We start from the raw sequence: 26,338 nt of genomic DNA, 5'->3' as shown, positions 1-26,338 counted from the left end.
GGTTTATTGCCTTAGGCATGCACTCAGAAGTTACGAGCAGCACCTAGTAGTATGCTCAAAAAGAAATTTTAAACTGCTTTGCCTTTGCTAAGCTGTCGGGAAAAGTGGGGTACTTTATAAAGGGCTTAAAATTGAGAACAGTGCGGTGAACCACTCAGGAAAATCATAGGGTTAATGATAAGAGATTGGGAGAGAACTGAGTTGGTTGGAAATAAATGCGAATTAAAATCTGAGCGGGAATCATAAATGGACATAGGCAGGACATACATTTTTTAAAGAAGCTGGCTATCCTTTTGGATAGTGGAGCGGTTACTCACAGCAGGAAATTGTGCTCTTCTTGCTTTCATTTTATGGACATATGCTTTGTGTCTTACATCTCTTGGCCTGCCATAGGCAGCATATGCTCATAATAAATTTTTACCTGTCTAATTATGTGGCATAGGGAGAATTGAACTACATAACCTCATCAATGCACACCCTCTCTGAAGTGAACTTTGTCAGCCCCGTCAGTCACCACATTGATGCATGTCACCCCAAATGGGAGCCGTCATGGTGGCTGAGTGGTTATTGTGCTTGGCTGCTGACCCGGAAGAGGCAGGTTCGATTCCAGCCAGTTTTGATTCCAGCTGTACTAGTCTCATTTCAATGGAGACGAAATGCTAGAGGCCCAGGTACCGTGTGATGTCAGCACACCTAAAGAATTTTCCAGTCCTCTACAATAGCGCCCTGTATAGCCTGCGCCGCTTTGTGGCATTAAACCCTTTAAGACCAAGTAAAGTAATGGATACATCATTTCCAAAAATTGTTTAAATTTATTATTTTCTAAACGTTAACAATTTTCTGCACCTGTTTTCCTTCGTCTTTCCCTCTTATTTCCTCCCTCATGCTGAGTAACAGGTCAGTGATTTTAAGTAAATATTTTGTTCATTTCATTAGCAAAGTTTCTCTGTCTCTCTCTATTGCTTTGCTTTTTGTATCTGCAGTATAGTATTATGCAGAAATATGTCAAGATTAGATCCAAGAGATATGGCCTAGATTTTAAGTTCTATAGTCAACCACACATTACTTATTACGCTATCAAGGCTTTTTTTTTGGCATGTGCTACCTGGTACAGAACTGATGTGGCCTACAGCGGTAAATATCGTTTGAATGTGCATAAATTGAATAGGAAGGCAAATTTCCCATTTGACTATGTAAATAGATTGGGCAATCATGTGCTCACAAAGCTCATAAACTTTTCTGTTTCCAAAACTTTCTGTAAAAGGCACTGACTCACTGAAATACACTACAGTTACTTTTGCCTAATCCCGATATTATTTACTGAAGATTGGTTTGAGGGAAAGTCCTCTGTGCTCGAATGAGTGCACGGCAGCTTGTCTTTGTCCAAAGTATTTGGAGAATAATGAATTTTGTTACCTGGCAGAGATAAAGCAAGGATAGCAGTGTTTTGTAATGTCCACAGGGCATTCTTCCAAAGCCCAGTATGCATGTAATTCCTTCATTTTGTGCAACATAAAATGTCTTCCCTTTACACTCATGGTTGAAACAAAATGCTGAATATTTCGCCACTCAAAAAATGAAGGCCATTGTGCTGCTCTACAAAATATCAGGCTGCAGCGGTTGTTGCGAGGCAAATTCACCAGGTTGTCATCATCATCAGTCTAACACCCAATGCAGGGCAGAGGCCTCTCCCATGTCTCTCCAATTAACCCTGTCCTTCGCCAGTTGTGGCCACCGTGTCCCCACAAACTTCTTAATCTCATCCGCCCGCCTAACTTTCTGCTGCCCCCTGCTACGTTTGCCTTCTCTTGGAATCCACTCTATCACTCTTAAGGACCACTGGTTATCTTGCCTTTGCATTACATCTCCTGCCCAAGCCCATTTCTTCCAAATAACCCACGTTTTTTTCAAACCTATTTGTCAGGCTCCGCGTTTTTTTCTCACCTATTCGTCAAGCTGCAAGCCACTTGCACGCTCTACAAACCTATTTAAAGTACATTATCCAGCATTGTTGGCATGGAGTGTGTAGTGCTAAAACAAAAAATAATACAATAGCTGATGATCTGCTAGAGCAACAGAATTCCAAGAGTTTGAGAAGGGCAGTGGGAGAACTAGCAAGGCGGGATAGCTAAATTCGACAAGCAGTGGACAGGGATCCTGCAACTTGTAGAGGACAGGCAAATTGGAGACTTGTGGAAGGGGCTGTAGTCTTGAGTGTGCCTAGCTGGCCTTGTGATGCATTGTATAGGGCCCTTTGTTTTTGAGTAAAACTGGTTTCTCCTGATTGTTGCATTCCAGAAAGATTCATCAAGATTGGGTTAAACCGAAGTTTCGCGTGCAAATGTGCCTGTAAGAAAGTGTAGAAGATTGATAATGCATGAAGCTAAAGAACCACTGGAGAGTAGTGGATACGTCTCGTATTTCTTCGTAGCTATATTGTTTAAACAGTGCTGGCTATTTTAATTCCTTTTTAATGCTTATTGCTCGTCGAGTTGCATAAAATTTTAGGATAAATTGAAAACTGCAGGTAGGTTTTATTACAATAATTATACCCGTATTTCTGAAGCTCTCTTCGAAGAGAGGTCCACATTTTGTGTGCATGCTTTGAATTTGATTATTTTCACACTGCAAAATGGAGGACAGGTCTGCTGTGAGAGGTTTTTTGCAATGAAGCGAGAGCAAGTGGTGCGGAATGCTTGTTACTGTGTCGCCCTGCCAATATTTCTAGAACCCCTGGGACCACTGAGCTTGTGAGTATCTATGACTCAAAAGCTCGGAGCTGATTGCCCGTTCCGTGGTTGTCTGTATTAAGCGGTGCAAGGCCAAGGGCTCATAGCTAACAAGCATATGACACCATAAAACTAGATGCAGTCAGGCTGGGACTGTGCAGTATGTCAGTGTTAATGAGGTCGTGATAAACGAGGTTTACTCTGCGAAGCTAGTGTGAAATAATAATTGTTCTTATGGAAAATATCGTTTTTTCTTAGTCATTGCAGCAATACAAGCATATCAAATCTGATATCTCTCACTCATCCCTCTATGTTTCAGTTTCAAGGGACCAAGATTTGCGTGGAAGTCGTGCAAGCCACAAAGTTGTGTGCGGCTTGAGCCAGCAACCAGGAGCAGGCTGGGAATTTGCGAATTGCCAGTGGTATTCGTTCAGTCAAGCAGGCTTTACTGTAAGTACAGTGTTTTCGCCATAGCATTTCTTTGAAAAGTACGCATTGAGCTTGAATAGGACAAGCTGTCGGCCTAGTTGGTCTGATCCTTTGTGGTTGACAGAGCTTAGAAACACAGACTGGGGTCAGAAAGAAAAAATATGAGGGCACAGGTGCTGACTACAGATTTATTCCAGAATCACCGAAACACTGCATATATAACCAAAACACAGGCGCCAACAGGTGGCAATTTTATGCACTCGTGGCAACAATAAGTGATATGGCCAATAGTGGGAAAACAACACAAACTAGAAACAGAAACCAAGACTTAGAGCAGGGAAGGATGAAACCATAATAAGGTTAAAGGAATAGTTTTAAGCAAGTCATTTTTAAGACCACCAGCACGTGAAACAGTGGAACGGTTTGACCAAAATTTTCAAGTACTGGTCTGATAACATGGAACTAAAACACTACACGCAAACACAGATCAAGGGCAGTGAAATAAAAGTAAAATGGCAAGAAAAAACATGCGGTGAAAAGAAAATGGTGATTGGGCAAGCAAACAAGAATTGGTCTACAAAGGTGAAGTGAGCTAAAAAACTGAACGAATAAAAGGGGAATAAATGCACATTAGCAACAAAGGTGAAGCCAACAATTAACATGGCTACAGGAGGAAGATGAGCTACTGAAAAAACGAGAGAGATAAAATATCAATATGAAATTCAATTAGGATTAAAGATAAAAGCAAACAAAAATTCGAAAATAGAGGAGTTGGCAGAAAAGTCAAGGCATGCAAGATGTTTTTAAAACCAGGGCTAGGTCAAACATCCTGAAGAAAGGCAATCTTTTTTTCTGAGGGTGTTCTTGCCCATTAATCCTCGAGCCTCAAAATCCCGGCGGCTCCCACCAGTTCGTCTTGTCGGCTTATTCTGGTGCTTTTTTAACACAATGGCACTTTTTCGAACATGGGTGGCATGGGTTTTTTCGGTCACAGTTTTGGCAATGGACTTGCAGATTTAGGACGTGCTTGTAGGCCAGTTGGTTGGAAATCGTTAGAAAAACCGCAAAACAGGATGGGACAAAGGCAGGCAAAACACAAGGCGGTACGACAACTGAACATTTATTGAAGAAATGAGTGCTCATATGGATCAGTTGCGCATGTAATCTGCAAACAATCATTGCAAAAACAACCTAGGGAGGGAAACAAATTCTAATTCTTTCTGAAAAATGGACACAGAAGGCATGCTATCCCACCTATCTGGCTTCGACCTCAGGATGGCAACAGCCTTGAGAATTTCTTTCCAACTGGCCCTTTATTCATCCAATAATAATGTGCAGTTCAGTTTAGGTTAACAGTCTTTACAACTGGGACAGTGGACAGGCAGGCAAGGTTGTCCGGGCCTACCCAAGGAATGCTAATACTCTTGCAAGGGAGTGTTTCACCATCTACCAATTTGGCCGGTATAAAATCGACCACCGCTGAGAGGAATCGTGTACACCACCCCCGTTGCACATGGCATGAGGCATTCAAAAAGTACCGCCAACGGGCATGTTGTACGAGATTCCCCTCAGCTGTGGCCAGTTTTATATCGTCGAAAGTGGTAGATGTTTACACATTTGTTTGCAAGAGTATGCGTGTTTCTTGAGTAGACCCGAAGGCATTTGCCGTCCCACTCACTGTCTCATTGTAGACTGCTATCCCAAACTGAACTGCACACAGATTATTGGATGAAGAAAGGAGCAGTTGGAAAGAGAAATTGTCGAGGCTGTTGCCATCTTGATGTCAGAGCCAGATAAGTGTGTCAGCACGCCTACGGTGTTCATTTTTCAGGAAAATTAGCGTTTCTGTCTGTGTTTTCCTCGGTTGTTTTTGTTTCGTTTTTGAGCAGGTGATTGTCATATTTGCTCAGCTCTATGGTTGCCATTGAATTTTTTTGCCTCTTTACGATTGTTTGCAGATTACACATGTGACTTGTCTATATAAGCACTGCTGTTCAATAAATTTTCAGTTGTCAGTACGGCCTTGTGTTGTCACCTGCCTCTGTGTGATAGTTTTGTGGTTTTGCTCATTCCGACTGGCAGATTCCCGAGAAATGTACCCGATAAATCAATCTTATGCTCCCTTATCCTTTCATTGATGCCAATGTATACCTTGCCGCAAGACAAAAGGATTGATTAAATGCCCTCCGCGCATGGCGCTAAGGGTTTTCTGTGCTACGTGGTGCAGCGTCTTTTTTTTTTATTTAGGATTCCGCAACTGCAATAGGTGCTAGGGGGTCAGAAAAGGCATTGTCTACTCCTGCTTTCTCTCCGATTTTCTTAAGGTTCTGTGAAATTTACCTTTAGAAAATTCGAGAGTAGAGTAGATGCTTTTTTGCTGCCGCCCCCCCCCCCCCCCATCACCTATCACACCTCTCTAGGATCGTCAATGAAAAAGAAAAAAGAAACAGGCTGCACTGCATTGCACAGAAACCCTTAGCGGCATGCACAAGAAGTGCTTTCTCAATCCCTTTTTCTTGCTGCAAGGTATACATTGGCATCAATGGAAGGCTAAGAGAGCATTACACTGATTTATCGGGTACATCTCTTAGGTACCTGCAAGTCCACTGGTGATAATGGGACGCAAAAAAGCCATGCTGCCCAAAGTTCGAGAAAGCCACTGTGTTAATAGAGCCCCGTAATAAGCTGACGCAATGCAATGGTGGAAGCCGCAGAGATTTTCAGGCTCCGGGGTGAATGTAAAGAACACGCTTGGTTTCACTCGGAGGATTGCCTTTCTTTGTGGATGTACTTGATCTAGCCCTGGTTCTACATGTGTGTTACATGCCTTGCCTCTTCCGCCAACTTCCCTCTTTTAGTGTTTTTCCTTGATTTTTTCACTTTTCCTTGATTTTGAATTTCACTTTTTTATATTTTATCTCTCGGCTTCACTGTACGTCATCTTCCACTTTTAACCATCTTAATTGTTGGCTTCACCTTTGTGGCTCATGCGCGTTTTTATTCCCATTTTATCCTTTTAATTTTTAGCACACTTCACCTTCGCTTGTTGCTCAATTCTCGTTTGCTTACCCAATCGCCATTTTGCTTCTATTGCGTGTTTTTTCTTGCCATTTCTCCTTCATTTTTTTTCCACTGCGCTTGGTCTGTGTTTGTGTATAAGGTTTTTTAGTTCCATTTTATCAGAGCAGTTCTTAAATATTCTTTTGGTCAAACCTATCCACTGTTGGCAGTCTTTTAAAAATGACTTGCTTATAAATTTTTCTCTCACCTTGTTCTGGTTTTATCCTGTGCTGTGTCCTCTGGTTTTTGCTTCTAGCTTTTGTTGTTTTTCCACTACTTCTCATACCACTTCTTGTTACCACGAGTGCATAAATCGCTGCGTGTTGGTGCCTGTGGTGTGGGTATTTATGCAGTATGTCGGCAGTTCTGGGAAAAGTTTTAAGTTCAGTGCCTGTGCCATCATCTTTTTTGTTTCTGTCCCTTGTCTGTATGTCTGAGTGCTGTCAACCACAATCGGTGCATTGAGCTGACTGCTCTGCAGCTACCCATGTGTATGCAATGAAGTGGCTTCAAGAATAATGTGCACAAAAAAATTGATTGCTTAAAATTTCTGGCTTGTTTTTTACAAAAACATTTGGCATTTAAAGGGCTAAGAGTGCTCTGAAAATAAAAAAATTATGTGCTTTTTGGGGCCTTTCCTCAAATTTCACATCACCTTGTAGCGTGATGCAAGACGTTCAAGTTGTTACCCACAGCCGCGGTGGCTCAGTGGCTATGGTGCTCGGCTGCTGGCCCGAAAGACGCGGGTTCGATCCCGGCCGCGGCGGCTGAATTTCTTTGGAGGAGAAATTCGAGGCCCGTGTACTGTGCGATGTCAGTGCACGTTAAAGAACCCCAGGTGGTCGAAATTTCCGGAGCCCTCCACTACGGCGTCTCTCATAGCCTTAGTCGCTTTGGGACGTTAAACCCCATAAACCAAACCAAACAGTTTACTTTTTTGTTGCCCACTTATTGGCTGCCACCTTCTTTGGGAGGCAGTGGCATGGGGTTTGGGAGACAATCTGATTCCTGTGTGTTGGCTGAAGCTGTCTAAGCTTTTGGATGTGGGGAGCAGGTTCACGGTGCCAACTATTGGCTGTAACTACAGTTTGGCCATGACTGTTAGTCCTTTTCTGTGATGCAGTGTCATTTTTGTAATGCATAATTTGATGATGGAGAAGTCTCAGGGGTTGCGGTGCTCAGCTGTTGACTTCAAAGACACAGGATCGATCCTGGCCGCGGCAGTCGCATTCTGATGGAGACAAAATGCTGGAAGCTTGTGTACTGTGCGATGTCAGTGCACGTGAAAGAACCCCATGTGGATGAAATTATCAGAGCCCTTCACTATGACATCCCTCATAGCCTGAGTCACTTGGGACATTAAACCCCATAAATCCAAACCCATTTTGGTATTTCTCAGCTTCGCCGCTGGCCTCTGCAGGCCAGCGAAACCTCCCACAAGTTGACGAACGGCAGTTTTTACACCATTCGTAAATGCCTACATAGACGCTACATCATTGGTGGCAAAGGTTGCCAGATGTGCAAGCGTTTCCGGTAGTTTTTCTCTGTTGCTTTCGTCAGGCAGCTTGCAAAAGATGTTTTACTAGGCTAATAAACGGTGAGGTTCTTTGTGTTCTTAAGGTGGTGCAGCGTTATAAAACAGACACTTAATAGCCATGCCATGCTTTTTTGTAGCCAAAGGCAATTTTTCGCCTTATTCTCATCATCATTTGCCTTTCATGCTTCCTCGAGGGATGGCAGTTGGAAGAAGGTCTCTAGAGCAGCTCCTTGTCTGAAGTAATGCCGAGTGGCATTCTTCAATCCTAACTGCTCATCAAATGGAAGAGCAGTTGTTTTCTCCACTCCACAGAGTGGAGACGGAGTATCGAGTTGAGGCGCACTTCTGAATTCGGCGGTTAGCCTTTCATAGGCAGCAGATATGCGCAATAAACTTTATTTGCTGTTAATCTTCCAGTTAAACACTAAATCCTCCTCATTCCTCATCAGTGCACACACTGTGTAAAGAACTTTGTCACTCCATTTGTCACCACTTTGATGTATGCCATCCCTAATTCAGGGGCTGTATAATTTTTGAAATTTTGTTGAAATTGCTTGAAAACCTTTGCAATTTCCTGCACCTCTCTTTTTCCCCCAAGTCCCAAACCTACGCAGAGTGCAAGTGGTTTTTTAAACTCCAGCTAAATTTTGTTATTCATCAAAGGGCTTTTCTCTCTACTGCTTTGCTGGGTGTATCTGAAGTATAATATTATGCACCAGTGTGTGAAGCTTTGCTCCCAGAGCTATTAGCCCGAGGTAGTAATTTTAGAGCATTGCGTTGCGTTCTCAGCCTGGTTGCGTTTTGAGCCTGAGTTGTGCTGATTCCACGGATAGAACCCAAGTTGGCAGCCTCCAATGCAGCAGTGTATCCCAGTAGTTGCCATGGGAGCCGAGGTGGTTAGATAATGGAATAAAATAGCAGGTGGCAGTGTGATGCTCGAGCACCACAGCTCGAAACTAAACTATATCGATCAGTATATGTATACCTGTCTGGCAGGCATTAAAGTCTGGCTGCTTAGTCACGACATTCCTCTAAAATTTGTGGGTGAACTGTTTTGCATGAATGTACCAGATGGTGTCATACGATTCAGCCTGTCGTGCAGCATAAACTTACTAGTTAATTAGAGCCTTTCTTGCAGCACGGATTCGAACTGACAACCTATGTTAGGTGTATTAATGCTCATTATTCGATCTGCTCATTTTTTTATATTCAACCACACTAACATTACTTATTACCCCATCTGTGCAGATTTCTTCTGGCACTATTTGAAGCTGAAGGGTTGCTCGGCTGAGGATCTCCAAAAGCGCCACAAGAAGGTGACGCGCTACCTGGCACAGAAGTGCTGTGGCCTGCGGCGGTAAATATCTGTTCAAGCCAATAGTCTCTTGTTATATGCATGAATAGATTGGGTAAGCTCATGTGCTTACAAAACTCGTAACTTGACTGTATTTCCTAACTGTCTGTATGGTACACTTAGGCACTGGAATAACCTGCAAATCTCACTGGAATTTGCCTACTATAGTGAGATACTGCTTTACCCAAGTTCTGCTTAAGGATAGTCTGCTACTCAGGTGACGCACAGAAGATTATATTTATGAACCAGACTGTTAACAGCACTTCTGGACCACATTAGCAGACTGTTCTGAGACCGCACGCAGCCAGGCTTTTCAGCGTGGAAGAGGCGGCTTTAGACAAGGCAGGCGAGCGCTCTGTTCCTGCACATTAAGTAGATGTCGGATGAATCTCGAAAAAATTATATGAACGACGCGCCAGGAATATGACTACTACAACCCTTCGGAGATGTGCAGTGCACAGTATAGACCAGATTTTTTTACCCTCGCACGCAGGCTGCGGACGCGCGCCTACTCTCGACGCCAGTCGCCATCTGTCGGCGCGCGCGGCCCGAGGGACTGCGGGTCGCGCCGGCGCCGCGCATTGAACGCATGTTTACGTGTTCACTTCTGCCGTTTTGTGCTCCATCAGCTAACGTATGAGGGTGTGTGCTGTGCGTCACTACTCACATTTGCCCTCTTCCAGACAGTGCTGCGGTTATCTTGTGCGCAGTTACTCGTTAACGTGACATCCGAGTGTAGTCGACCAAGTAGTGTACGGACTGGAAACCGGCACTTCTAAGCAGATTTCTGCGCTGTCGTGTCGTTTGTCGTCGCCTTTTACGTGCGATATCATCTATGATAATTTTATGCATCAGAATGTAGATCTATTGATTTGACTCAGTGGAGTAGTAACTGGATAGGCGAGCTGCAGACTGAAGGTTGTCCCGACGGAGCGCGTGTTTTCGATCACCATGTACGTGTTCGGCACCCTTGCGCTGAGCTTGCTCTTGTTCCCATTAAACACATTTCATGCAGAGGATTGTAAGCACGACCGCTACCGATTTCAGCTGCTTTTTCCGCACGCATGTTAGAGGTATCTGGGGAAAGGTTTATCTATAGTATCTTTCTGCTGTTGGTATCTACCTTAGCTTTGTTTGGTTTATTAAGGTTTTACGTCCCAAAGCGACTCAGCCTATGAGGGACGCCGTAGTGAAGGGCTCCGGAAATTTCGACCACCTGGGGTTCTTTAACGTGCACTGACATCGCACAGTACACGGGCCTCTAGAATTTCGCCTCCTTCGAAATTCGGCCGCCGCGGCCGGGATCGAACCCGCGTCTTTTGGGCCAGAGCAGAGAGCTGTAACCACTGAGCCACCGCAGCGGTGCGGTAGCTACATTATTCATAGGAAAATATGCGCGATTTCATTACATTTTCCACACTTAGCCAAACGCCTACGCAACGCTCTCACACGCGGCGAGAGCTCCTGAATAAAATAACGCGACTGCGGACCTCAGAATTAGTGAAAGCTGGATTAGCTGCTCATATCTATTCAAGCTTTTATAAATTAAGCGGAAGTACGTTTTTATGCACCAGGTTGCATAAACCATGACAAAATTTGTTTTCTGTTGGCGCTGCGACTCAGTTGAGCTCACAGCGGTAATTTGTTGATAAACTGGCGCGGCGACAAGAAAGCCGTTTGTGGAAGGGGGGGGGGGGGGGGGGGCTTTATGGCCGGCAGGAAGGAATAAGAGTGCATGGGAATTGGAACTGCATACTAGCCGCACACCTAATTCTTGATATTGAATAAAAAGTTTCTTTGCGGTGGAGCACCAAGACGGAATTCGATTAAGCACGAGCGCGTTCTAAGCGCCGGCACAATTAACTTGAATGTCAAACTAAATGTCATTAAAACGCGTCAATGTTATCGCTTTGATAACGTAAATACTTCCTGCAACACAGCCACGCAGCGGAAGTATGCTCGACAATGTTTTTTTAGCGCCCGAAGCGCGGCTATATGCAGGCGCGGCCGCGGTACTGCCGCAGCCCCGCAGTCCCCAACGAAACGCCCGCACCGCGGCGCGCCAGTCGGTGCAAAATGGCCGCGCCCAGGAGAGGCTCAAAAATCTGGTCTATACGGCCATGCCAGCGACATGTCTTTCTGTTCAAACTTTCTCTAAAACCGCTGTCACTACGCAGAAGCAGGTAGCAGTATCTGTACTAAGAATTTGTATCTTAAAGGAAAAAAGAAAGCGCAATGTCCACCTTTGGCACGATTTCTGCAGTGATGTGCGTTCTGCCGACTGACAGTACACCGCTTGCTTGGTGTTGTAGGCCTAACATGTGCTTTACTCAAGGTGTAGCGAGAAGCGCTTTTGAACTAGCCACCAGCGATCACAGAAATGTCTACTCTGTTTACCGCCTCTACAATAACTTTATGGTGGTATGAACGTGCAGTTTTTATTCCCGCAACGTCTTCGTAAGTGAAGCGCGCGGAAAAACGGGCCAGGCGGACCGCCTCGCACTGATAGATGCGGGTTGCATGCACGGACTCATTCTGAGCCGTTGGCAGAACCGTCATTACAGGCCATGATGCACTTGGTCACACGTTGCATGCACGTCTGCATCTTGATTTCTATCTGGAAACAGCTTGGTTGACGTCACTTCTGTCAGTAAAGTGCTCTGCATGCCAATGTCTCTCCCATTCCGGACGGTTCCCGCCAGCCATCGTATGAAGCGGCGTGTGCATAGTATTGAAGAAGCGTAGCTTGTTGGGCCAGTTGGTGCATGGTATGTAGAAAACCAGCGAAAAGGACGCATTCACAAGGAGGAGAAGTACACAGGACAACGCTGGAAACACAACTGAAAATTCTTTACTTCCCCAACATCAGAACAGGCCGCACATGCGCGAGAGCACCACAAATGCTATCAAAACTCAAAACTGATTAAGCGAGCGAAGAAACATGTGGCAATCTATGTCCCATTCATGAAAGTGTACTCTTTTGCCGTGAACTTGACAGAGCTGTCGCTGACGCAATCAGTCCCTAACTGCTTGATTTTGAAAGCTTCTAAGATTTCTCGTTTTATCTGTGTTTTGCCGCGGCCGATGATTTTGACATTATGGAACAGAGGGGTGCAGTGGTTGCAGTGTCTTGGAAGATTTGCTGTGTTGCCTGGCTGCAGCGAAGTGCGGTGCTGCCTCATCCGGTCGTTGATGCATTGACCCGTTTGACCTATGTAGGCCTTACCACAGGACAGTGGGAGCGAGTAAACAACATTGGTTGTGCATCTGGTGAACATGCTCTGGTTTTTGACATTAAATTTCTTTTCCGTGCTAATTTTTGAGATACGTGAACAAAGCGACGACAGTTTGGTGGACGCAGAAAAGACTACCTTAACACCGTATTTCTTGGCTACCTTCTTAACGTTATGTGAGACTTTATGCAGGTATGGCATTACAGCAGGTCTGGATTCCTCACTAGGCGTTTCATCTCTTTTGTATTGTGACTTAAATTTACTGGTCAAGGTCTCAGCAATAGAAACGAGGACGTCCTCAGGGTAGCCCTCTGACCTCAAGCGGTCAAGTTGCACTAAGAAACTCTTTTGCATGCTGTGTGCACAAGACCTGCGCAGAGCATTACCGAGGCAAAGGTTGGCAATGCCTCTCTTCACAAGTTTGGAATGTGAGGAGGAGTAGGGCAGCAGGCTTTTCTTGGTCCGAGGAGAGTAGCTCCAGCAAGCATGGCTTTCATCAGAGAAGGTGAGAGTCAAATCTAAAAACCTAATTGAGTCATCAAGGGGTACTTCATGAGTAAAACTCAAGTCAGGACAGGTATCGGTAAAGAAGGTCAAAATGTCATTTGCGGCCGCTTCGACACTGTCACGGGAAGTTAGTTTCAAGAAAATTAAGAAATCGTCTACATACCTAAAATGCTGACCAGCGGTAGTATGGAGTACAAAAGGACCCTAATACAACAGGTCCGCAGGGCAGCTCAAGCCAGTGGAGCTCTGGAATGAGGACCCTGCCCATAAGCTGACACAACTCCCCTTCTCTTTAATAAAGTTTTTCTCCTCCATTCCTTGATGACTCGTCCTCTGCTTCGCGCCCAACACCTGTCGTTTTCCATGAAAAACTACTGAGGCCTGGCACAGAAGAGAAAACTGGGTGTTTATAATTGTTGACAAAGCAGTTTTCAGTTCGTGAGATCACTAATTCCGGGACGGACGCTCACCAAAGAAACGGGCCGGTTAAAAAGTTATTACAGCAAGAGCAGTGTGGAGAACATACTACAGCAGGGAGCTAGTCACGGCGGCCTCTTGTTTCGATTTTTTTTCTGGTTAAGCATCAAGAAAGAGTTTTCTTCCACCTTTTGAAGATGAGAAGAGCGAAATTATGTAGTGCAATATTGGGATTGTTTTCCATGCGGAATAAATAAAAATTATTACTGTTCATTTCATGCATTTTTCCGAACGGAAGATATGAAAATAGCTTTTGTCTTGTGCCGAAAATGCTGCTATGTGTGCGTGGAAAAGTACCAGGTGGGAAGGGTCCTAGATACGCAGGTGAAGCTACACTAAGGCGCGCACATCCTACAAGACATACAATATCTGGCATTAACTAATTTTGGGAATGGAAATGTCGATGAGAAATACCAATTGCTTGTTCTGCCCATTTGCTTGTTCTGTACGGCGGGATTTAAAGCACTGGTAGCCGTCAGAAACGCAGCACCGATTTCTGGTTTCGAAGCTCGTAGTTGCTGCCTCGTAGTCTGCCGGGCGGCTACACTCCTCGTCTTCTTTTATGTCTGCGGGTTCGGCCCAACTTCTTTACTGCAATCCCCCCCCCCCCCTTCAGGAAAGGGTAAGAGCCATCCTGGCAACTCAGGGCGACGAAATGATGGCGGGATCATAGTATGGCTTCAAGCGGTCGACGTGAACGATCTCACGGCCACGGCTGCGAAGGTCGCTGGAGTGAGCTAAAGGTTCAATGAGGTAGTTAGCACTGGAAGTCTGTATGATGACACGTTAGGCCCTCTGATATTTCGCAACCAGCTTGCTGGACAGGCCCTGTGGTGCCGAAGGGACCCACAGCCAGACGCGATCACCAGGAAGAAAGGTATGGGCGGAGGGACTATTGTCGACGCGGGCTTTCTTGTGGCACTGATATTCAGATGTCAGGGAACGGGCCAGCTGGCGGCACTCTTCAGCGTGCCAGGCAGCTTCGGAAACCGACGTGTACTCCGAAATGTCCGGTCGGTAGGGCAGAATGGTGTCTAGCGGAGGCGAAGGCTCGCGACCCTACAGGAGAAAGAATGGAGAGAATCCGTTGGTTGCTTGGACAGCGGTGTTGTAGGCATAGGTAAGAAATGGCACAATCCGGTCCCAATTGGAGTGATCGGAGGCGATGTACATGGACAGCATATCGCCCAGTGTACGATTGAAGCGTTCGGTGAGCCCATTGGTTTGAGGGTGGTAAGCGGTTGTGGTCGGGTGAACTGGTGACATTCATGGAGGAGCGCTGCAACAACTTCAGATCAGAACGATTTGCCTCTATCGCTTAGAAGCTCACGAGGGGCGCCATGCCTCAAAATGAAGTGGCGAAGAAGAAAGGAGGCGACATCAGTTGAGGTGGCGGCCGGAAGTGCTGCAGTTTCCGCGTATCGAGTGAGGTGATCGACGGCCACGATTATCCAGCGATTCGCCGCTGGCGTGTGCGGCAGCAGCCCATACAGATCAATGCCAAGACGATCAAATGGTCGGTCTAGGCAAGAAAGAGACTGGAGGGGAGCATGAGAATGTGGGGTAGGAGGCTAGCGATGCTGGCAATCGGTACACGAGCGCACATGCCTTACGACGAAGGTATACATGCCGCGCCAGTAGAAGCGCTGTCGCAACCGTTCATAAGTATTCAACACACCCGCATGGCCACACTGGAGGTCGTTGTGGTAACAAGCGCAGACAGCACTACGGAGATGGCGAGGTACGACAAGCAGCCACCTACGGCCGTCTGGCATGTAATTGAGTTTGAAGACGTCGTCACGAAGAGCGAGGGCGACGAGTTGGTGAGGAGTGCGGTGAGTGACGCCGGCCAGGGGTTTTTGCGTTGGTCTGCAGGCATGTCGTCAACGGACAGGGAAGACGAGACGGAGCTGGAGGTAGACGGCAACCGGACGTCGGGGGGCACCGGAGAGCGGGATAAATCGTCGGCATCAGTGTGCTTACGCCCAGTGTGGTAGACGACGCGGATATCATATTCTTGCAGTCGAAGCGACCATCGGGCGAGACGACCGGTGCGGTCTTTCAGTGAAGATAACCAGCACAGAGGATGGTGGTCCATACAAGTACGGCCGAAATTCCTGAAGTGCCCAGACGATGGCCAAACATTCCTTTTCGGTGACGGAATTATTGATCTCGGTCTTGGTTAGAGTCCGACTGGCGTACGCCACGACGTATTGTTCAGCGCGAGATTTGCGTCGGGCCAGAACAGCGCCGAGCCCGGCATGACGGGCGTCGGCGTGAACTTCGGTAGGCGCAGCCGGGTCAAAGTGGCGTAAAATGGGAGGCGAGGTAAGTATGGTGCGCCGTTTCATGAACGCACTATCGCAAGAGGGCGACCAGACAGAAAGGTCGGTGTGGCCACCAAGAAGTTGCGTCAATGGGCAATGGCGGCCGCAAAGTTTCGGACGATGCGCCGAAAGTAAGAACACAAACCAATAAAGCTGCAGAGTATTGAAGTCGGTTTCGGGAACGCAGCGACAGCTCGGAGTTTGGCTGGGTCAGGAAGGATGCCATCTTTTGACACGGAATGCCCTAAAATGGTGAGTGGGCGGGCGGCCAAATGGCACTTCTTCAGATTGAGCTGCAGACCGGTGTCAGTCAGGCACTTCAAGACCGCCTCAAGGCGAGTGAGGTGGGTAGCGAAGTCGGAGGAAAACACCACAATGTCATCCAAGTAGCAAAGATATGTGTGCCACTTCAAACCCCGAACGATAGGGTCCACCATGCGTTCAAAGGTGGCGGGCGCGTTACATAGGCCGAACGGCATTACGTTGAACTTGTAGAACCCATACGGAGTGACGAAAGCTGTCTTGGCCCGATCACCCTCCGCCATGGGGTCTTGCCAGCAGCCAGACCGTAGATCGAGAGAGGAGAAAAATTCGGCGCCATGCAGACAGTCAAGCGAGTCATCTATGCGTGGCAGGGGGTAGACGTCTTCGAGTGTGATTGCATTCAAACGTTGGTAATCGACACAGAACCGAAACATATCCGTCTTTTTTTAAACTAAGACGACCGGCGAAGCCCGTTGGCTGTTGGAAGGCTGAATCACGCCTCTTCGGAGCATGTCATTGACTTGCTCATCATTAATGCGGTGCTCTGAGGCGGAGACATGGTAGGGATGTTGGCGTAATGGCGCATCCTCACCAGTGAAGATGCGATGAGCCACTGTTGAGGTTCGACCCAACGATGGTTGCTGGGCGTTAAAATAAGTGCGGAATCTGTGCAGGAAGTCGAGGAGCTGGGCGCGTTGATTAGGCGAAAGGCCGTTGTGAACGGCGGCGGTAAAGGCAGCCGGTAGTGATGAGGCAGGCAAGGAACGATCGGGCTGATGGCATTGAGGCTGTCGAGGGGGGGGGGGGGGGGGGGGAGAAGCGGGGCCGGAGCTGGTGCTGCCGGTGGCAGTAATCGAGGTGTGGAGCCGATGGTTGCGGAGCGCCAGGGTGGACAGAGAAGATCGAACCCGCGACCTCCACCAAGTGTACGGCGGGATTTAAAGCACTGGTATCCGTCAGAAACGCAGCACCGATGTTCTGATTTCGAGGCTCGTAGTTGTTGCCTCGTAGTCTGCCGGGTGGCTACACTCCGCGTCTTCTTTTACGTCTACGGGTTCGGCGCAACTTCTCTACAGGTCAAACAAATTACCGAAGTTATCTCGGAAACATATTACCATTATTAGACTCCTGCCATTGCCTCGTTACCCTGAGAGCTTATGACGGAATTGGGCATTCATTTTATTTCATTCATTTTATTTGTTCTTCACAACATGACGTACACATTGGGAAAGGGGCCAAGAAGAAAAGCCGTTCCTTTACGGCTTGAAAAAAATCTTGGTCCCCTACATCGACGGCAACGAAGCAACACAGTCCAGAAACAAATGTAGAGAACAAAATGTACAGACATATACAGAAACAAACAGAATTATAACTTGACATTTTGATGAATGATATGGCGACAAGATCATGTAACGGTCGGGGAATAATGACAGTTATAATGAAACAGTAAAGAAATATCTCTACAAATTGTTTTGTTTATGAAATGCGTGGTGTGTATAGGGCCATGCAAATTAATAAAACAACGCCTTCAGGTTCCGTAAATTTATGTTATAAAGTATCTGTTCCTGCTTTAATATGCTCATTTAGTAATCGAGGCAGGTTATTCCTAAGACTGAAACCCATAGTTCGTACGGCATTTTAACGCTTTCCAACGGTGTGTTGTCCTCGTATTATAGGCCGCGTTGCCTATTTATTCTAAGTTCGATATGTCCAAAAACAGCCTCTGATTTTCCTTGATGCTGAGCTTATATTCGCGTAGGAGTTTGTAATGACACCTTTTAGTTATTGGAATGACCTTAAGATTTCTGAAGATAAGTTTACTTAAGTGAAAGCTAGGCAAATTATTATTGATCCGTAAAATCTTTTTTTGCATCCTTAAAAGACTAATGAGGATTTTCTCTCCATAATGCTAATCCGGTGCGTGTTCCACAAAGAAGCATTAGCTGTGCACTTTTGTCACAATTTCACAAAGCACTGTACGCATTAAAACGCTTTAAAATCACCACTGCGGCACTTGTTTCATGCAGACGGTCCACGTACGCGAACTCCAGCTCTATGCATCTTTTAGCGTGCATTACCGGGCGAAATCAAAAAACCGTTTAGCGCTAGACAGGGCTCAATTAGCTCCTCTGTACGCTCGTCTGAAGGTTGATCTAAGTATGTTCACGGTATACATGCAGTTAGAAATACAATTTGTCTAAGCACTGATGCACGACCACTGTTTCTGCACCTGTTTCATACAGGCAACACGTTTTGACACTGATTGATAAACAATGAAAACTGACATTATGGTCACAGCCAGAGTTGAGAGCCAATACCGGCGATTTATGGACTTAGCATCAATATCGAATAAAGGTCAGCTAAATAAAAACTATAAACTATAAAAGAAAACGCACGCGAGCATGGTTACTTCGCCTCTTGTGCCTCCGTTTTCCTATGCCAGTAGCAGACGACAGCACTCAACGGGAAGCGAGACTTTTGCAGCGCTAACCTCGTGACCTCCAGAGGGGCTACTTTAAGCCGCTGGCCAGGATGGGAAGCTGCAAAACTGGTTCAGTTCTATTATCATTGGGCTGGGCGCTGTCCAAAATTCCTGGTTAAGGAATGATTCCTGCTTCACGTGATATTACTTGCCGTTCCTCAGCAAAAGCCGGCGAGCCAAACGCACCTCCAAGGCTACACGATCACCGCCGACTGTGTGCTCAGGATATACAGTGTGCTTTCTCCCACGTTCATCCTTGACTGTTTCTTGAAACCGGAAGTGGACTTCCTTTAGGTAGTACTTTGGATCGTAGAATTCAATCGTGTTCAATGACCCCGCCAAAGGCGTTAGCTCAGCTTATCCTCAAGCGTCCCCGAACGCTAATGGCTCGTTGCAAAACTACGGGCCAGTAGCAGGTCTTCGTATTCAACTGGGACGGTGCTATGAACCTTCAAAACATTTTCTTTACACTTGATGGGGTTGCTCGTAGGTACCACGAGAACTGCGAAATCTTCCTGATGAGATGAGACACATTTAAGAATGAGCTCCTGAGGACTCAATATGAGGCCGAGGACTCAGGTTGAGGCATGAGACTCGGGCATTCTGAGGAATGGCGCTGAGGAGCCTGTTCTTCAAGAAAAGCGCTAGCTGTAACAATAAGATCCGAACGAAGGAGTCGGAGCATACGTTGAAGAAATGGGGCGCCCGTTTCATCGGGACCATCCAGAAATAACATAGGCAAAGAAGCAGGGCAATTGCGTAGCCATAAATATTTCTTGGGGGGTATACGCCGGTTGTTAAAAAAGAAAGAGCCGGTGCGCAAACAATATATTGGTCATTTTTCATCTTTAATAAAGCCGAAGGGCTAGTTGTGCGGCTAAATGCAATATTTACACGAAAATACGAGTGCATACTTGACTCGGAGGACTTGATCCGTAAATGACATTTATTCTCGCAAAAAAACACTTGTATAAAAAATCTCGGCTATCTGCACTACGTTTCACACAATATATACAAAGTCGACCACAAAGTCAGCAACTGCGAACCAATGGCATTTGCCAAAACTTCTACCCATGCATGCGAACCTGTGCAGGGCCACAGATTCGCTTAAAAAAAATAGAAGCAGTTTTGATTTTCGATGCAGTTCCTGATCATTTGAGAAAACTCGAAAGGCGGAAAAACAGGCTGATGTGAGAATTAAACTTAAATACAGTGCCACTTGTCATGCGATAGCGAAATAAAGTGACATTTCTGCTTAACTTCCGTTTTCGATTATAAAGCCCCCCTCGTACATCAGCCTTCCCAGAATTAACAGAGAACGCAGATACAGCAGAACATTCATCAATAAGACTTCTGTAAATTCCTCTCAAAGCAGAACATTATCGAAAGTAGTCCCTTTACCTCCGCGACCATAAAATCGTCAGGGGGGGGGGGGGGGGGGTGTATGCAGCGCGCATAATATTTTGGGCCATGTTCTGACCCTGAATGGGGTGTTTGAAAACGGCCGATGCAGGGTGTCAAAGAGCAACTTTCTGCCAGACTCCAGCGTGATCCCCCGACGAGCGTCGGACATCTCCGGGAAGCAAGCACTATAGAGAAGGCGCTGAATTTTCAGAGAAGCCCATGAAACCTCCAAACTTTGTACGCCGCATTCCACCCGCCAACATCTGCTAGTAACGCAACTAGTAACTGCTGTCTGCTGCCGACAGCAGCGGTGCCTCACGTCATAACACTGAAGGATGCTATCCATCAATAACAGCAGACAGGCTTCTCGCATGACGGCTCTTGCCCAAGAACCCAAGCCCATGACCTACGCTGACCCGGTACCTGCAAAAGGTGTCCGGTAAACCAACCCCAGGAGACTTTGTGCCACTAGGAGGGCATCAGCCGCCAATCAGCCCTGAAATGCTTTGTGAATCTACGCCAAGAGAATTATAGGTATGGAGGACCCCCCTCATTGAAAACCCGCCTACTCTGCTATTACTGCAATGAAGCCGGCCACATTCTTCGTCACTGCGCGTACAGTCGTATCAAATTTCGTGGCTTTTTTTGGCACCCTGCGACTACGCTCCGGCCAGACACTACGGAAAAATGTCCAGGCAAGCCTGGTACCGGTAGCTCTACTCAAAAACACGTGTCCGTATCTTGCACACGGCCGCCCGGCTGTCCGAAAACTGTCATCAATGCGGCGCAAATGGACGACGACTTTGAGTGTTCTGCGAGAGTGACTACTTTCGCAGACAGTTGAAATTTCGATGTTCCTATAAGCTTCTTTTGCCTTTTCCGTTTCGAGCAGCACGTTTCTGTATTTTTCTGTGCGTATGTGTGTTTTATTTTATGGCGCATAAGCAACTGAGGGCATCATGTGCAAGGTACGGTTGATAAAAGGAAAGCTGTGTTTGAATGCGCGGTAAAGGAGTAGAGCTTTTCTTAAAATATAGTAAGATGCTGTTTTTGTAATTTTTGCAAGCTTTCTGAAAAAAAGAAGTGTTTACTGCAAGCCCCCACATAGGTCACAAAAAGTCTGTACTTATTTCACGAGTGTAAGGCGTGAGTAAGGGGCGCATCTGCGAACCTCAGGCGACAACTTTCAAAAAGGCGTTACGGTGTTTTCACCATTTACATTCTACCAGTGTCAGGTTTACCAGGGGCAGTTTGATTTCGTTAATCCTAGGAGACCTGCTGCATTCGACTCCGTTGCTTTGACCTTCAACCGCTCCGGAGGGCCGCTGGCATGACCATGTGACTAGCCACGTCACTCGCCGCAGTGGTTCCGCCGTCACCACCCGAGCTCTGTCCGTCGCCGAAGCTGGAGCCGCCGCGCAGGCTCTCACGAGCTGTCAGACCACGTTATTCGTCGGGAGCTCGTCCGCAACTTCAAGAGGAGCCCACCACTCGCGTACGCAGTTCGCGGCATCAGAGCGAAGCTGGGCTATCATGGAACGTTACGCAGGAGACTTTGCAACGTTGTCAGTAAACGACATCTGAACACCCCGCGGATATTATCTGCTTTCGTTTGGTATAACTAGGTTTAAATGAGCTGTACCTTTAGTTTTTCTTTATGCGATACAGTATAGAGTTCTTTCGAAAGCCGTCGACGTAGTAGTAGAAGTCGGACCGCGCTTCGGAAATCATCGGGAGCTGCGTAAAAATTGCCGCGGAATGTTCACAATAGTGTCATACGATTCCGCGTTGCGTGCCCCATAAACGTACCAGTTAGAGCCTAGCTCGTGACAGGGATTCGAACCGGCGACCTATATTTGAGGGAACCGGAGACCTATAATCCCGGGCTGCGGAACAAGAACTGTATAATGCGCGGTTCAGGTGCCCACTAAGATGAGTGACTTACTGCGTCATTTCCTTTCCTAAAAAAAGCAATTTTAGATTTTTCTAAGTGGCAAGGCGCCGCGCCGAACGGGCGCTGGTGTTCTGAGGGCGCCCTGGAAGCGCTGCAACACGATGTCGTGTTTCACTCCTAAAGGCGAAGCTTAAGTGTCCAGCAGGTTTTTTTGGTTTACTATCTACGTGCGGTGCTGTTAGCATGTTCGGTTGGTCTATTAGTCCGCCTGTCTGTTGTTTGCAGAGATAAGGGCCCGCCGGAGCAGAATTTACTGTACTCCTCATTGCTTGTCGTTTAAGACAACTCTGTACATGAGCCACCCTGCAATATTACCTGTGAAATTCCATTCAGGTGTGCAAGTACCTGGACTGAGGGCCTTAGTGGGTATTGTGGCAGCGACGGTCGGCTCTTCAGTTCCATTTTTGTCTCTGGCTTTTCTTGTTCTGCGCCAGAAGCGAAGATAGCGCAACCGCTTTGTCATGCGTGCTATGGATTATCACGCCTGGGCTACACAGTACTGCGCCAACAAAAGCATAAACGTACGACATGCTGCGTCCGGTATTGTATGTCTAGTCTACGCTCTGTCGTCTTTCTTAACTTGAAGAGGGCCGGCGGGAACCGCTTTCAAGTTAACTAAAACTGTTCTGCCTTTGGTACTTAACTCGGTAAAAGCAGATTTCGAGCCAAAGCAAAATGCGGAGCCTCTGTTTAACTTGAAATCAGCTTTTGCGAGTTAATAATCCTTAACAGTTAACTTTAGAGGAAGCGCCCTCTGAAGTTAATGTATTGTCGGTTGCCAATCGAGAGGGAGGGGGGCGCAATGCAGCAGCCGCGCAGCGCCCGCGCAGGAGAGAAATGAGTTAGTACATACAGCTCAGCTTCATAGAGTGCGCTTTTCGTGTCCAGGGCGTTTACTTACGTTTCTTGTCGAGAAAAGGACTAACATGGTCGCGATGGAGGGAACCCTCCACGTGCATTATCACTCGCGAGATATAGAGGTGGCATTAGATTATGACCTAACTTGAGCATGCTGTAATTCTGGTAGCTCATCCTGGCCGTGGACTGATGCGACGAGTTGCTGACCCCATACCTGTAAAAGTACAATATATGTACTACAGTAAGCACAGTTTAGTTTTAAGTTATATAGCAGCAATTCTAAACAAAGAAAAAGAATTCAGCAACACATGTACGGCTTACATCTTTGTGAAATTGCATTTTTTTCTCTCTTAAAAGACGTATTGCTTTGGCGCTCAATGCGGTAGTGCGGCACATGAGCGCACCGCCGCCACTGACGAATACCCATCCAGGAGCTCTGTCAAAGGTGCCGGTTTCTTGCAGTATAGTTGTCAGACTTGAGGCCGTTCTGTAAGAATAGAACAGTGCAACCTATTTAGCATTTCAAGTAAATAACGCCTTTGGAAGCTGCCGAAGAATCCGCGCGAAAATGTGTGTGAGGGACGTAATGCTTCGGTTTGATTCTCGCGTACCACAGGTATGTTTTTGTATTTCGCCTCATCTAAACGCGCCTACCGGGGCCGGAATTCGATTCGATTTGTAGGGTGCTATGTTGGGAATGCCTTAGCATGGCAACGGCACAGTGTGTAACGGCATGGTGGCTTCGAGCGTTCCAAATCGACATAGGGCTATGAGAGACACTGTAATGGATGGCACCGTAATAATTGCGACCACCTGGAAAACCGCACTCCAAATGCATAAATAGCATAGCATATATGAGGTTGACAGCAAATAGAAGAATTACCAGTCAGCGTCAACGGTGCATGCTGCCAGTGAAGCTATGAAAGATAAGCCAGATTTGTGCTCTAAAATAAAAGTACACACAATGCATTAACCCTTGTTATTGGTAAGCTATACGCAAAAACTGCTCTGTAAAGGCGCTGAGCGATAAACAGATTGGATTTGCCAGTGCTGCGGCATATACATGGGTGTGCAAATGGTAAATGCTGTGCGACCGATGATTATGCTTGACCCAGGTCTAACAACACGTTAAGAGTATACAGAGAATTGTGAATGGTGCATGTTGTTCGCTTAATAAAAAATAATTTGTTAACAGTATAAGCTTAAACAGTTGCCATATTAAAATAAATTAATAGAAGATTGATTTTAGCAGCCGCCGGAATACCAACTATGATGTGTCAGTGAAAGCTGCGCAACAAACATTTTCAAACTTCAGGCCGTTCTGTAAATAGAATAGTAAAAGTCATTTACGAAATAATCCGACAAACATTCCCCATACGCGTGGAGTAACATCACTGGGAAGCTAGCTACGGAAAAACAAGCGAGGCAGTGCAGGCAGGTTGAACAGCAGGTGCCTCTCAAAGATAATTTCAGCTGACAAACTAATTTTCCTTAAAAATACCCCGTTTCTCTATGAAACGCTCGCTCCACCGGGCAGGCAGATGCGGCTTCCGTGGCAATCCAGGCGCTCACCCAACGCGAGTCTCGGGGTTAGTCTGCGTTCCGCTGTAGCCATGCCGTTGTCTTCTCCCACGACGAAGGCTTCTAGTGGTTGTATTAAAATGACCAAGTATTCAACCAAGGAAAGCCATGTATTATCAAGCCTAGCCACCAATATGCATCGCATCTGACTAGGCTTAACCTTAGCTAAGCCTCAGCAATTTTTCCGATCTTGGTTACCTCGCGCGTTGTTGCGTTGGTCTGCACGTCGGCCACTGCTTCATTTCTTCTTGTCACCGCATACGCGCCGCCACACTTTCCCATGAACCCCACTTTAGACGACATTAGAAACGCACTTATACTAAAGCAGGGGATCCCCGCGGTGGTGGCGGGAGACTTTAATGCCAAGCACGCCGCTTAGGGGCCGGAAGCGTGCGACGCGCGGGGAGGGCGGAGCTCCTGCACTTCGCCATGGCTTCCGGCCTCATAATTTTGAATGACCCTGCGTCCCCTCCGACATACACCACGCCATACACGAACAGCTGGATAGACGTCACACTGGTGTCGCCGCCTTTGGCGTTGGTGGTGACCCAGTGGGAGGTGTCCGATACACTTACATTTTCGGAACACAAATACATCATTGTTCACTTCGGTTCCACGGCTGCGTCGAGCCAGGAGAGGCGCCTCACGCACCGCGGTACATCACGAGTTCTAAATGCGCTAGCTTCTTCATCATTTTTCACAGCAGTGGTCGGTACGGACCTCGCTTCGTCATCCTCATTAGAACACGTCGTAACAAAATTCTACATGATATACGAGCGCCTCAGTCATAAACACTCCTCTACACGTCCAGCTCCACGTACATCATCTGACACAACAGAATGGTGGACGCCAGAGTTGACTACCAAGCGCTCTATAGTCAGGCCAATGCGTCGCCGATACCAACGCTCTACAGATCCCACACTCCGAAAGTATTTCACCACACAATACTACAACGCACTCAGAACATATCGAAGCAACATTGCAGCCGTTCGCGACGCAAACATTTGAAACATAGCACGACAATCACTAAGATCCACAATATACGGTCGATCATTTCAATCTGCCTTTTCCAAACTACGTTCACCAGTCGTGCTGCCCCCCATTCGTAGGCCCGACGGTGAACTAACATCATCAACAAACGAAACAGCCCAACTATTACTTGACACACAAACAGCAACAGACGACACATCACAAGATGACAACGATCACACACACATACGGGCGACTGCGTCGGCATCTGACTTGGGGGGGGGGGGGGGGGGGGGGGGGGGGCCGATGACCCGCCGTTCTCCGTTGGTGAGATAACTCTGCCGTGGGCCGGTTGCGCCAGGGCGCGGCGTCGGGGCTAGACGGATTAACGGTCAGGGTTGTTCTGGCTCTCTGGGACACGCATCCTCACTTCATTAGAATCATATTTAATGAGGCACCTAAATTGGGTCATTTTCCAACGGTCTGGCGACGGGGGAGAGTAGTCTTTCTTCCCAAGCCCGGTAGACCACCCGATTTGCCTCACTCATACCGTCCCATCGTCATGAACTCGACGCTAAGCAAAGTGCTGGAGCGCTTGCTCTACGGTCTATTATATCACTTCCTTGCACGAGAGAACGTGCTTCACACCAACCAACTCAGATTTACTAAACAGCGAGGAGCGGTGAATGCACTTCACGCTCTCGTCACCAAAATTAGAGGGTACAGGGCAGACGGCCTCCACGCACTGCTCGTTTCAATCGATTTTCGTGGGGCTTTCGACAGCGTTTGGCACCCCCTGGTCCTGGCTTCACTAGGCCGTTGGGGATGCCCGAGAAATCTCTGTGCGCTGCTGCGGTCTTTCCTATCCGACCGCGAGGTGGGCGCGAGCGGCGAGGGTTGCCATTAGTGAGGAGAAGACGGTTTGCCTCCTTGTCTCCCCTCCCAGAGGAGGCATGGGGCGCACTCCTCCCACCGTTCGTCTTGGCGGCACGGTTCTGAAATTCAGGCCTGCCGTCAGGATACTGGGCGTCTTCTTCGACCGCACCCTCTCGTTTTTGGCACACGGCGACCACCTCAGGGAGTGTGCCGAACTGCTTGCCGCGCGCCTCGGGACCTTCCTGCGGTTGAGTGGCGCACCGGCACCGGCCCAGCTCAGAGAACTCTACCAGCAGG

The 26,338-nt window shown here is 47.2% G+C and overlaps 1 protein-coding gene across 4 annotated transcripts in view; it reads left to right on the top strand.

Moving 5' to 3' along the window:
• The window catches only part of LOC149361281 (uncharacterized), a 126,529-nt gene that overhangs the window by 6,086 nt on the left and 94,105 nt on the right, over window positions 1-26,338 (top strand). For all 4 annotated transcript variants that reach the window (XR_016288934.1, XR_016288933.1, XR_016288935.1 and 1 more), the window contains exons 4-5: window positions 3,049-3,179; window positions 9,004-9,112. Coding sequence is in view for 1 of the 4 variants with exons in the window: in XM_089572645.1 (XP_089428771.1) it covers window positions 3,049-3,179; window positions 9,004-9,112 (240 nt within the window). In the remaining 3 variants the exon portion in view is untranslated. The remainder of the gene's footprint in view (window positions 1-3,048; window positions 3,180-9,003; window positions 9,113-26,338) is intronic.

The sequence above is a fragment of the Amblyomma mixtum genome, chromosome 2 (genome assembly GCF_055824585.1).
Source record: "Amblyomma mixtum isolate Tamu chromosome 2, ASM5582458v1, whole genome shotgun sequence".
Lineage (NCBI taxonomy): Eukaryota > Metazoa > Arthropoda > Arachnida > Ixodida > Ixodidae > Amblyomma > Amblyomma mixtum.
The sequence above is the reverse complement of the archived record's forward strand: the minus strand, read 5'-3'. Positions and strand labels throughout refer to the sequence as shown.